This window comes from Mustela nigripes, chromosome 17 (genome assembly GCF_022355385.1).
Source record: "Mustela nigripes isolate SB6536 chromosome 17, MUSNIG.SB6536, whole genome shotgun sequence".
Lineage (NCBI taxonomy): Eukaryota > Metazoa > Chordata > Mammalia > Carnivora > Mustelidae > Mustela > Mustela nigripes.
The window spans coordinates 17,266,165-17,279,475 of NC_081573.1; the positions used below are offsets into that span (position 1 = coordinate 17,266,165).

Consider the following 13,311-nt stretch of genomic DNA (forward strand, 5'->3'; position numbering starts at 1 on the left):
CACCAAGCAGAGAGCCCAATGCGGGGCTCGATCCCAGGATCCCGGGATCATGACCCGAGCCGAAGGCCGAGGCTTTAACCCACTGAGCCACCCAGGTGCCCCTCACAGATCATGTTTCACTCTCACTTCCTCCGTGCTCACATGCCCCTGCACTCACGCACACATATGCACATAGATATCTGCATTTCCACAGTCTCTCAGACACACTCTTGCACACTCTCCCCCAGAGACCCCTGATGGCAATGAGGACATGTCTACTCTGGGAAGGTAGAGACTTGCCAAGGTCATGTGCCAGGGGAGGGAAGAGCTGGGGAGTCCTAACCCCACACTGGGTCCAGCTGTCCACTTGGGTCTGACCGGCTGCCCCTTATCCCTGGCCCCAGCCAGGCCCTTGGGGTCATGGGGACTGGGGAGGCACCGTGGAATGTTCCTGGCATGTGCTGACAGGGGATTTCATGCCCCAGCTGGGCTGGGAGGAGGCTGCTGGGCAGAGGCCTGGAGCTGGAGACTTGGGACGGCAGCCGGGGGAGGCAGGGTCTGGGTTTCTGGGCCACTGACCACATCAGCCTCCTCACTCTCCTGGCCTCTGGGAGCCCGCTGCACTCTGAGCTGCTCTCCCCCCTGAGGGGCCGTGAATGGGGAGAGGAGAGCAGGGTTGGAGGTGGCAGGAGAGAAGAAGGGTGAGACTGAAGAGGAGGAAAGGAGAGAGACAGAGGGACCGACTCACGGGAAGAGAAGAAAACAGAGAAAGAGGAGACAAAATGGGCGAAGAGAGACAATAAGAAAAGCCAGAGACGTAGGGAGAAGGACCCAGCGAAAGACAGAAACAGAGAGGAGGCAGGCAGTGGACCCTTTGGGAGCCACAGGCAGAGGACCTGAGATGGCTTTGAGGACACCCGTCAGGGCTGCCCTGCTCCTCACGGGGCTGCTGACCACAGGTGAGTGGGATCCTGGCCCTGTGACTCAGTGGCAAGTGGCCCTCGTTTTCCATTCATGTTCTCCAGACTGACCCCTCTTTCCTCTCCTGCTGACACCCCTGTGTCCCCAGGCCTGGCCCAGTTGCCGCTTCCTGCCTCAGCCCCGCGAGGCTTCTGGGCTCTACCTGAAAACTTGACGGTGGTGGAGGGGGCCACTGCTGAGCTGCAGTGTGGGGTCAGCGCCCCCGGCAGTGCGGTGCAATGGGCCAAAGATGGGCTACTCCTGGGGCCGGATCCCAGGATCCCCAGGTTCCCGAGGTATCACCTGAAAGGGGACCCTAGTAGAGGTAAGTGGTCAGGGCCCGAGACCCTGAACCACCAGCAGGGGCTCCCTAAGGTCCTGACCTGCGACCCTTGGTCTCGCCTGCAGGTGAATTCCACCTGCTTATTGAAGCGTGTGACCTCAGCGACGACGCAGAGTATGAGTGCCAGGTCGGCCGCTCGGAGACAGGCCCTGAGCTTGTGTCTCCCAGAGTGATCCTCTCCATCCTGGGTATGGGTGACAGACCCCCAGGATGCATGCATCCAGATTTCCATCCCTCTCCTGTCCTGGGGTCCATGATTCAAGCCCCCAGTCCCAGACCCAAGGTGCACATCTGATGAGCACTGAGACTCCAAACCCAAATCCTCATCTTTTTCTCAGTGGTGGCAGCTTACCCCACACCTTTTCTCACCAGTGCCCCCCAAGGTGCTCCAGCTGACCCCCGAGGCAGGGAGCACAGTCACGTGGGTTGCTGGGCAGGAGTACGTGGTCAGCTGCCTGTCTGGGGATGCAAAGCCAGCACCTGACATCACCTTCTTACAGAGTGAGTGTGGGTGAACTGTCAGGAGCCCCTGGGGAGGGGGGGTGTCCTTCTAGAGGTCCCAGAAAATAAGATATTCCTGAGCGATGGGGATGCAGGAATGGACTTGGGGAGATATTGAGGCCAGTGTGAGACCCTGGAATGGGAGGGAACCTACAGGGAGAGACACCAAAGTGATCGCAGGACTGGCAGTCTGGGACTCAGGGAAGAGGCTGAGGCTCCAGACGGAGATATGGGTGTCATCACGGGTGCAGAAGCAAGAAGCAGGGTGATGGAGGTGGGTGACTCAACCCGGCCAGGTGGTGAGGGCAAGGGTGAGGCCCAGGACCTCCAGCATTCAGGGAGGCCTCGGTGGAGGAACCGAGCTGGAGCTTTTCCCCTGGAACCAGGAGGGAGGGGGCACTGTGTCCACCCTAAGGATTTCCAGGCCATTCTCCACAGAATCGACCTTGGGGGGAACCTGGCATCCCTCTAGCCCTCTTGTTGCCTCCAGGCGGACAAACAGTTTCTGACACCTCTGCTAATGTGAACGCGGGGTCCCAGGAGAAGCTCTTCACCACGGAGGCCACAGCCAGGTATGAAATTTGCGATGCCCTCCCCTCAGCCTGACCCCCAAGTTTCTCTGTGAGAACTCCAAGCATGGAGATTAGAGTCAGGCATGAACATCTGGGACCTAATTGTTCACAACAACCCTCCAAAACTAGTTCCAAAGCATCAAGTACAAGGATTTGGGCCAGGAGAGGGCCTCTGGAATCCCAATTTTCACTGCTGACCACTGCCCACCCCACAGATCTCTTCCATGGAATTCTAGATCCTAGAGGAAATCAGCAAAGAGACTTAGACCAGGTGTGGGAACCTGGGATCCCCCACCTCTTCTCCCTGAGTCCCCAAATTTCAGATGATGACTCTGACTCTAGAACTCCAACTTCTCATCCCAGGGTGACACCCCAGAGCTCAGATAATGGGCAGCTACTGGTCTGTGAGGCGTCCAGCCCAGCATTGGACACCCCTATCCGGGTCTCAGTCACCATGAATGTTCTGTGTAAGTGGGGAACTGAGTCAGCTGTGGGCACGGAGGATGGGAAGCAGGATTTAGGGGGTCCTGGGTGAGTGCAGAGATTAGGGAAGGTTCAGGTTATCAAGGAGAAACACGGGGTTTCAAGGGCAAATTGTGGGGTCTGGAAAGAATGGATGGGCTCCCCAGACCCACTGAGTGATTGCTGCTTCCCAGTCCCCCCAGGACCCCCGGTCATTGAATGGCCGGGCCTGGACGAGGGGCACGTGCGGGCAGGACAGAGCCTTGAGCTGTTGTGTGTGGCCCGAGGGGGAAATCCACCAGCCACACTGCAGTGGCTGAAGGTGAGGACAGAGGCCGGCCTGGGGATGGGAGGGGTAGCGGGGAGGTGGGGGGAGGAGCTGGCCCTGAGCAGGTGCGGCTCTCTCTCCATCTCCAGAATGGCCAGCCCATGTCCACAGCATGGGGCACGGAGCATGCTGAGGCGGTGGCCCGTAGCATGCTGGTGATGACCGTGCGACCGGAAGACCACGGGGCGAGGCTCAGCTGTGAGGCCCAAAACAGCGTATCTACGGGGATCCAGGAACGCGGGGTCACGCTGCAGGTCACCTGTGAGTCCTGATCCCAGCTGCCCATCTGTCACTCCGTGCCCCAGAGAACCATCTGTTTGTGCCCCCAAATCATGCCTATCTGATGCCAAAGACCTTGTTATCTGTCCCCAGTCCCCTGTCGGGGCCGGTCTGTGAGGCATCCAGCCAAGTTTCACGTCTCTCCTCTGCCCGTCATCCCCGCAGTCCCCCCCAGTGCCATTACCATCTTGGGATCCGCATCCCAGTCTGAGAACAAGAACGTTTCGCTCTCCTGCGTCACCAAGTCCAGTCGCCCACGGGTCCTGTTGCGATGGTGGCTGGGCTGGCGGCAGCTGGTGCCCACGGAAGAGATGGTCACGGATGTGAGGCAGTGGCCAGACTCCCGGGTCTGAGGGAGGAGGGAGCCGAGGGCACAACTCCTGGATCTGGGAGAGGATGGGCCTGGCAGCCTGGGTGACTGAGTCTGGCCTCCAGGGTCTCACAGAGGAGGGGGTGGAGATGCTTTCTGTGTCCTTGCTAGGGTCTGGGGTGAGCCCAGACCTTGGGTACCGGGGATGGGAGTGCTGTTGTTGCCAAGTCTGAAGCTCGCTCCTTGGCAGGGCCTGCATGGCGGCCACATCTCCATGTCCAACCTCACGTTCCTGGTGCGGCGAGAAGACAATGGTCTGACTCTCACGTGTGAGGCCTTTAGCGAGGCCTTCACCAAAGAGACCTTCAAGAAGTCACTCACCCTGAATGTGAAATGTGAGTGAGCCTCCACCCTTGCCCCCCCGGGGGTGCCCCATTCCTTAGAGACCCTCCCCCCAACCCTCAGGCCCAACGCAGAGAGAAAAGCCACTCTTCTTGCTTTCCTCACAGATCCTGCCCAGAAGTTGTGGATAGAGGGCCCCCCAGAGGGACAACGCCTCCGGGCTGGGACTCGAGTGAGGCTGGTGTGTCTGGCCATTGGAGGCAACCCAGAACCCTCTCTTACCTGGCTCAAGGTTGGTGCCAAACAAGGGCTTAGGGAGGTGGCCAGAAAGGGCTGTGGGGTGGGGTTGCGGAAGACAGAGCCCCTTTCTGTCTCCTCCAGAGTCTTCGGAAATGTTGGAAAAATGTGAATTTCTTGAAAAATACTAAAGAGTTTGAGTTTTGGTAGGGAACTGGAAAAGACACAAATGCCATGAGGATGAAACGGAATCCTAGGAAAACTCTGGGAATTCTGGAGAAAAGGCAATTAATTTCATCAAAAGTAAAGGAAATTCTGGTTAAATCTTAGGGATTCAGGGGCGCCTGGGTGGCTCAGTGGGTTAAGCCGCTGCCTTCGGCTCAGGTCATGATCCCAGGGTCCTGGGATCGAGCCCCACGTCGGGCTCTCTGCTCATCGGAGAGCCTGCTTCCTCCTCTCTCTCTGCCTGCCTCTCTGCCTACTTATAATCTCTATCTGTCAAATAAATAAATAAAAAAATCTTAAAAAAAAAATCTTAGGGATTCAGACGAAATGGCTGAAATTTTAGGGAAGGAACAAGTATTGCAGGTCCCAGGACAATGATGGGCAAAGGCTAGAAATTTGGGGGAAAGACTAATTATTCCACAGAACTTGAAAATTTATTAATATAAAATTCCATTCATGGGATTTGGAGGTAAGAAAGTGAAATTCCATTAAAATTAAAAGAAATTCAGGACACCTGGGTGGCTTAGTCAGTTAAGCATCTGCCTTTGGCTCAGGTCATGATCTCAAGGTCCTGGGATTGAGTCAGGATCCCTGCTCAGCAAGGAGCCTGCTTCTCCCTCTGCCTGCCACCCCCACTGCTTGTACTCTCGAGCTCTCTTTCTCTCCCTCTCTCTTGCTCGCTCTCTGGTACATAAATAAATAAATAAAATCTTAAAAAAAAAAAAAAAACACAACAAACCTTGGGGTGCCTGGGTGGCTCAGTGGGTTAAAGCCTCTGCCTTCAGCTTAGGTCATGATCTCAGGGTCCCAGGATCAAGCCCTGCATCCAGCTCTCTGCTCAGCAGGGAGCCTGCTTCCTTCCCCTCCCATCCCCTCTGTCTACTTGTGATCTCTGTCTGTCAAATGAATAAATAAAATCTTAAAAAAAAAAAACCTTGACTAAAATAAAATAAAATAAAATAAAATAAATTCTGAGCGAATTCTGAGAAAATCCTGGGAACTTAGGGGGCTAGTGAAAATTCCAGGGGAAAGACTAGGAATTATAGAAATGAAATTTAATTGGGTGAGTTGGGGGAAAATGCCAAGAATTTGGTCAATACAAAGGATTCTAGTAAAAGACTAGTGTAAGGGACACCTGGGTGGCTCAGTGGATCAAAGCCTCTGCCTTCGGTTCAGGTCATGATCCGAGGATCCTGGAATTGAGCCCTGCATCCCGCTCTCTGCTCAGCAGGGAGCCTGCTTCCTCTACTCTCTCTGCCTGCTTCTTTGCCTGCTTGTGATCTCTGTCTGTCAAATAAATAAATAAAATCTTAAAAAAAAAAAAGACTAGTGTAATAAGGGAATATTGGGAAAAGATTCAGAAATCTGTGAATGCCTATGAAATTAAGGGAACAATCGAAGGAAATTTGGGGGGAAAGTGGGAATTTTAAGAAAAAGAACTAAAGATAGGAAAAGATGAAGAAATTCTGGGAAAGGCTTGGGGATTCCATGGGACTTTCCTGGCGTGTGGTTGTTTGCTTAGTTGGAATGGATTTTGAGGAGTGGAGGGGAAGGTCAGCAGGGGGCACCAACCATTGCTGGCCTCCAGAGAGCCGTGAAGGTGGGGCGCAGAGATGGGGCGTGGGACTGGAGGTGGGTTCCCTCTGCAAAACCTCAGGGCTCTGGTGACCCAGGATAGGCTCTGGGGCCCCTGGTGGGAGGTGCTCTATTCTAGTCCCCATTCCTCTACCTTAGCTGGGTTCCAGGGGAAGGAGGCCCCTTTTCCTCATCACACGAATGGGGCTGTTTCTGGGGTAATGGCAGGGCAAGGCGGTCCCCCAGTCAGTGTTTGTCCTCAGGATTCCCGGACGGTGACCGAACCGCGGCAGCCCCAGGAGCCGCGGCGGGTGCAGCTGGGAAGTCTGGAGAAGTCAGGGAGCACGTTCTCCCGAGAGCTTGTACTGATCACGGGTCCATCCGACAACCAGGCGAAGTTCACGTGCAAGGCGGGTCAACTCAGCGCATCCACGCAGCTTGTGGTGCAGTGTGAGTGCGCTCCCAGCCAGGGTCTGGGGGAGGGCTTGGTCGCGGCAGGGAACTAAGCCAGAGCCAGGTTGCCGGACAGTGCATACATACCGACAGCCAGGACGCTGCGGCAGAGTCTGGGATCTAGGCAAGGCGGATGCAGTTCTGAGTCTTTCTCTTCTGGTCTGTTCTTGAAGTTCCCCCTACCAACGTGACGATCTTGGCCAACGCCACAGCTCTGCGCCCAGGGGATGCGTTAAACTTAACTTGCGTCAGTGTTAGCAGCAACCCTCCCGTCAATTTATCGTGGGACAAGGAAGGGGAGAGGTGAGAGCACCAGTGGCCCCTCCTCTGTCTGGTTCTGGTCAGGCCCCTTCACCATTTGTGCCCTCCTCCCCACCCCTGGCTGGTGTCCTGTCCTGTACCTACCACTCCTCTGGCTCTGATTTCATCTCTGTGCTAGCCCTGACCTGACCCTACCACCCCCTCCTCCGGCCACAGGCTGGAAAGCGTGGCCACACCACCCCGTAGTGCCCCATTCAAAGGCTCTGCAGCAGCTAGGAGCGTCCTTCTGAGACTGTCATCCCGAGACCACGGCCACCGAGTGACCTGCCAAGCCCATAGCCCTGAACTACGGGAAACCATGAGCGCCTTCTACCGCCTCAACGTGTTGTGTATGTGGAACCCCTCTTGATTCCCTCCCAACCTTACACTACTTGGGTCTTCACCTTGACACCGTCCTTTATCTCCATTCTAAAGCTTGAAACTTTCCTGATCTTTATCATGGACCCTGGCTCTACACCAATTCCTATCCTGCACAACCTCCGTTTTGCCTTCTATTCTAACCCCTGCTGTGAACCCTCCTGAACTTCTCTCCAACTTCTTTTTTTTTTTTTTGCATTTTAAAAAATTAACGTATAATGTATTATTTGCCCCAGGGGTACAGGTCTGTGGATCATCAGGCTTACACATTTCACAGCACTCACTATAGCACATACCTTCCCCAGTGTCCATAACCCAGCCAGCCTATCACTACCTCCCCACCCCCCAGCAACCCTCAGTTTGTTTCATGAGGTTAAGTCTCTCTTATGGTTTGTCTCCCTCCCAATCCCATCTTTTTTTTTTTTTTAAGATGTTTTTATTTATTTGTTTGACAGCTAGAGATCACAGAGAGGTAGGCGGTTCGGGGGGGCAGGCTCCCCACTGAGCAGAGAGCCCAACGAGGGGCTTGATCCTAGGAACCCGGGACCATGACCCGAGCCGAAGGCAGAGGCTTTAACCCATTGAGCCACCCAGGCGCCCCATCTCCCAATCCCATCTTGTTTCATTTTCTCCCTCCCTACCCCCCATGATCCCCCTTCCTGCCTCTCAAATTCCTCATATCAGTGAGATCATAGGATAATTGTCTTTTTCTGGTTGATTTATTTCACTTAACATAATACCCTCTAATTCCATCCACATCATTGCAAATAGAAAGAGTTCGTTCCTTTTGATGGCTGCATAGTATTCCATTGTGTGTGTGTGTGTGTGTGTGTGTGTGTCCACATCTTCTTTATCCATTCATCTGTTGATGGACATCTAAGTTCTTTCCATAGTTTGGCTGTTGTGGACATTGCTGCTATAAACATTCAGGTACATGTGCCCCTTTGGATCACTACATTTGTATCTTTAGGGTAAATACCCAGTAGGGTGATTGCTGGGTCATAAGATAGCTCTATTTTTAACTTTTTGAGGAATCTCCATACTGTTTTCCAGAGTGGCTACACCAGCTTGCATTCCCACCAACAGTGTAGGAGGGTTCCCCTTTTTCTGCACCCTTGCCAAGATCTGTCATTTCCTGACTTGTTAATTTTAGCCATTCTGACTGGTGTGAGGTGGTATCTTATTGTGGTTTTGATTTGTATTTCCCTGATGCCGAGTGATGTTGAGCAATTTTTCTTGTGTCTGTTGGCCATTTGGATGTCTTCTTTGCTGAAATTCATGTTCATGTCTTCAACTGTTCATGTCTTCTACCCATTTCTTGGTTGGATTATCTGTTCTTTAAGTGTTGAGTTTGCTAAGTTCTTTATAGATTTTGTATACTAGCCCCTTTTCTGATATGTCATTTGTGAATATCTTCTCCCATTCTGTCAGTTGTCTTTGGTTTTGTTGACTGTTTCCTTTGCTGTGTAAAAGCTTTTTATCTTGATGAAGTCTCAATAGTTCATTTTTTGCCCTTGTTTCCCTTGCTTTTGGTGATGTTTCTAGGAAGAAGTTGCTGAGGTTGAGGTTGAAGAGGTTGCTGCCTATGTTCTCCTCAAGGATTTTGATTGATTCCTGTCTCACATTGAGGACTTTCATCCATTTGGAGTCTGTTTTTGTGTGTGCAGTGTAAGGAAATGGTCCGGTTTTATTCTCCTGCGTGTGGCTGTCCAATATTCCCAGCACCATTCGCTGAAGAGACTTTTTTTTTCCATTGGGCATTCTTTCCTGCTTTGTTGAGGATTAGTTGACTATAGAGTTGAGGGTCCCTTTCTGGGCTCTCTATTCTGTTTCATTGATCTATGTGTCTGTTTTTGTGCTAACTACCATACTGTCTTGATGATGACAGCTTTGTAATAGAGTTTGAAGTCTGGAATTGTGATGCTGCCACCTTTGGTTTTATTTTTCAACATTCCTATGGCTATTTGGGGGCTTTTCTGGTTCCATATAAATTTTGGGATTATTTGTTTCATTTCTTTGAAAAAAATTGATGGTATTTTGATAGGGATTCATTAAATGTGTGGATTGCTTTAGGTAACATAGACATTTTCACAATATTTGTTCTTCCAATCCATGAGCATGGAATGTTTTTCCATTTCTTTGTGTCTTCCTCAATTTCTTCCATGAGTACTTTTTAGTTTTCTTCCAAAGACTTTATACAGAGTATTTGTCTCTTTGATTACATTTATTCTTAGGTATCTTATGATTTTAGGTGCAATTGTAAATGGGATGGACTGCTTAATTTCTCTTTCTTCTGTCTTGCTGTTGGTGTATAGAAATGCAACTGATTTCCATGCATTAATTTCATATCCTGACACTTTACTGAAATCCTATATGAGTTCTAGCTGTTTTGGAGTACAGTCTTTGGGTTTTCCACATAAAGTATCATATCATCTGCAAAGAGTGAGAGTTTGACTTCTTCTTTGCCAACTTGGTTGCCTTTTATTTCTTTTTGTTGTCTGATTGCTGAGGCTAGGACTTCCAGTACTATATTGAATAGCAGTGGTGATAGTGGACATCCCTGCCATATTCCCGACCTTAGGGGAAAAGCTCTCAGTTTTTCCCCATTGAGAACGCTATTTGGGGATGCCTGGGTGGCTCAGTTGGTTAAGTAGCTGCCTTCGGCTCAGGTCATGATCCCAGCGTCCTGGGATCGAGTCCCACATCGGGCTCCTTGCTTGGCAGGGAGCCTGCTTCTCCCTCTGCCTCTGCCTGCCATTCTGTCTGCCTGTGTTCACGCTCTCTCTCTCTCTGACAAATAAATAAAAAAATCTTTAAAAAAAAAAAAAAGGAGAACGCTATTTGTTGTGGGTTTTTCATAGATGGTTTTGATGATATTGAGGTATGTACTCTCTATGCCTACACTGTGAAGAGTTTGGATCAAGAATTTTTTTTTTTAAGATTTTATTTATTTATTTGACAGAGAAATCACAAGTAGATGGAGAGGCAGACAGAGAGAGAGAGAGAGGGAAGCAGGCTCCCCGCTGAGCAGAGAGCCCGATGCGGGACTCAATCCCAGGACTCTGAGATCATGACCTGAGCCGAAGGCAGCGGCTTAACCCACTGAGCCACCCAGGCACCCCTGGATCAAGAATTTTGTCAAATGCTTTTTCAGCATCTACTGAGAGTATCATATGGTTATTGTTCTTTCTTTTATTGATGTATTTTATCACATTGATTGATTTGCAGATGTTGAGCCAACCTTGCAGCCCAGGAATAAATCCCACTTGGTCGTGGTGAATAATCCTTTTAATGTACTATTAGAGCCAATTGGCTATATTTTGGTGAGAATTTTTACATCTGTGTTCATCAAGGATATTGGTCTGTAATTCTCCTTTTTGATGGGGTCTTTGTCTGGTTTTTGGATTAAAGTAATGTTGGCCTCATAAAATGAGTTTGGAAGTTTTCCTTCCATTTCTATTTTTTGGAACAGTTTCAGGAGAAGAGGTACTAATTCTTCTTTAAATGTTTGGTAGAATTCCTCTGGGAAGCCATCTGGCCCTGGGCTCTTGCTTTTTGGGAGATTTTTGATGACTGCTTCAATCTCCTTACTGGTTATGGGTCTGTTTAGGTTTTCTATTTCTTCCTGGTTCAGTTTTGGTAGCACATACGTCTCTAGGAATGCATCCATTCTTCCAGATTGTCAAATTTGCTGGAGTATAGTAATATGTTCATAATATGGTTTTGTAATTTTATTTCTTTGGTGTTGGTTGAGCTCTCCTCTTTCATTCATGATTTTATTAATTTGGGTCCTTCCTCTTTTCTTTTTGATAAGTCTGGCCAGGGCTTTATCAATCTTATTAATTCTTTCAGAGAACCAGCTCTTAGTTTCACTGATTTGTTCTACTTTTCTTTTGGTTTCTATTCCATTGATTTCTGCTCTGATCTTTATTACTTCTCATCTCCTGCTGGGTTTAGGTTTTCTTTGCTGTTCTTTCTCCAGCTCCTTTAGGGGTGGGGTTAGGTTGTGTATTTGATAACTTTCTTGTTTATTTCTTTTTTTAAAAAAAGATTTTATTTATTTATTTGACAGACAGAGATCACTAGTAGGCAGAGAGACAGGCAGAGAGAGAGAGGAAGGGAAGCAGTCTCCTGGCCAAGCAGAGAGCCCAATGCAGGGCTCAATCTCAGGACCCTGGGATCACGACCTGAGCCAAAGGCAGAGGCTTTAACCCACTGAGCCACCCAGGCACCCCTCTTTTTTAAAAGATTTTATTTATTTATTTGACACAGAGAGAGAGAGATCACAAGTAGACAGAGAGAACGGGGGAAGCAGGCTCTCCACTGAGTAGAGAGGCCGATACAGGACTCAATCCTGGGGCCCTGAGATCATGACCTGAGCTGAAGGCAGAAGCTTAACCCACTGAGCCACACAGGTGCCCCACCTTTCTTGTTTCTTGAGAAATAGCTTGTATTGCTATATACTTTCCTCTCAGGACCACCTTTACTGTGTCCCAAAGATTTTGAACAGTTGTGTTTTCATTTTTATTTGTTTCCATGAATTTTTAAAATTTCTTATTTAATTTTCTGGTTGACCCATTCATTCTTTAGTAGGATGCTCTTTAGCCTCCATGTATTTGAGTTCTTTCCAACTTTCCTCTTGCAATTGAATTCTAGTTTCAGAGCACTGCAGTCTGAAAATATGCAGGGAATGATCCTAATCTTTTGGTACTGGTTGAGACCTGATTTGTGACCCAGGATGTGATCTATTCTGGAGAATGTTCTATGTGTACTTGAGAAGAATGTGTATTCTGTTGTTTTGGGATGGTATGTTCTAAATATATCTGGTATTCCCATCTGGTCCAGTGTGTCATTTAAAGCCTTTATTTCCTTGTTGATCTTTTGCTTAGATGATCTGTCCATTTTGTTAAGGGGGGGGTGTTAAAGTCCTCCACTATTATTGTATTATTTTTGAAGTGTTTCTTTGATTTTGTAATTGTTATTATTTGTTATTAATTGGTTCATATAATTGGCTGCTCCCATATTAGGGGTATAGATATTTAAAATTTTTAGATCTTCTTGCTGGACAGGCCTTTTAAGTATGATATAGTGTCCTTCCTCATCTCTTACTATAGTCTTTGGCTTAAAATCTAATTTATCTGATATAAGGATTGCCACCCCAGCTTTCTTTTGATGTCTGTTAGCATGGTAAATTGTTTTCCACCCCCTTTAAATCTGGAGGTGTCTTTGGGTCTAAAATGAGTTTCTTGTAGACAGCATATCAATGGGTCTTGTTTGTTTATCCATTCTGATACCTTGTGTCTTTTGATTGGAACATTTAGCCCATTTACATTCAGGGTAACTATTGAAAGATATGAATTTAGTGCCATTGTATTGCCTGTAAGGTGACTGTTACTGTATATTGTCTCTCTGTTCCTTTCTGGTCTGTTACTTTTAGGCTCTCTCTTTGCTCAGAGGACCCCTTTCGATATTTCCTATAGGGCTGGCTTGTTGTTTGCAAATTCTTTTAGTTTTTGATTGTCCTGGAAGCTTGTCTCTCCTTCTATTTTCAATGAGAACCTAGCTGAATATAGTATTCTTGGCTGCGTATTTTTCTTGTTTAGTGCTCTGAATATATCATGTCAGTCCTTTCTGGTCTGCCAGGTCTCTGTGGATAGGTCTGCTGCCAATCTAATATTTCTACTGCTGTGTGTTACAGACCTCTTGTCCTGAGCTGCTTTCAGGATTTCAGGATTTTCTCTTTGTCGCTGAGACTTGTAAGTTTTACTATTAGATGACAGGGTATGGACCCATTTTTATTGATTTTGAGGGGGGTTCTTTGTGCCTCTTGGATTTTGATGCTTGCTCCCTTTGCCATTTAGGGAAAGTCTTTGCTATAATTTGTTCCAATATACCTTCTGCCCCCCTTTCTCTTTCTTCTTCTTCTGGGATCCCAATTATTCTATTTGTTTATTTTCTTTTTTAGAGAGAGAGAGAGAATGAGAGAGAGCATGAAAGGGGAGAAGGTCAGAGGGAGAACCAGACTCCCTGCAGAGCTGGGAGCCAGATTCAGGACTCAGTCCCATGA

General features: G+C 48.7%; 1 protein-coding gene across 1 annotated transcript in view; it reads left to right on the forward strand.

The window, feature by feature from the left end:
- Nucleotides 1-514: 514 nt before the first annotated feature.
- The window catches only part of NPHS1 (NPHS1 adhesion molecule, nephrin), a 28,493-nt gene continuing 15,696 nt past the window's right edge, over nt 515-13,311 (forward strand). The window contains exons 1-14 of the mRNA XM_059382290.1: nt 515-938; nt 1,049-1,264; nt 1,348-1,470; nt 1,655-1,783; nt 2,274-2,355; nt 2,719-2,822; nt 3,012-3,139; nt 3,235-3,406; nt 3,590-3,747; nt 3,985-4,129; nt 4,244-4,368; nt 6,377-6,563; nt 6,740-6,869; nt 7,044-7,216. Coding sequence (XP_059238273.1) covers nt 881-938; nt 1,049-1,264; nt 1,348-1,470; nt 1,655-1,783; nt 2,274-2,355; nt 2,719-2,822; nt 3,012-3,139; nt 3,235-3,406; nt 3,590-3,747; nt 3,985-4,129; nt 4,244-4,368; nt 6,377-6,563; nt 6,740-6,869; nt 7,044-7,216 — 1,930 coding nt within the window. The 5' untranslated portion in view covers nt 515-880. The remainder of the gene's footprint in view (nt 939-1,048; nt 1,265-1,347; nt 1,471-1,654; nt 1,784-2,273; nt 2,356-2,718; nt 2,823-3,011; nt 3,140-3,234; nt 3,407-3,589; nt 3,748-3,984; nt 4,130-4,243; nt 4,369-6,376; nt 6,564-6,739; nt 6,870-7,043; nt 7,217-13,311) is intronic.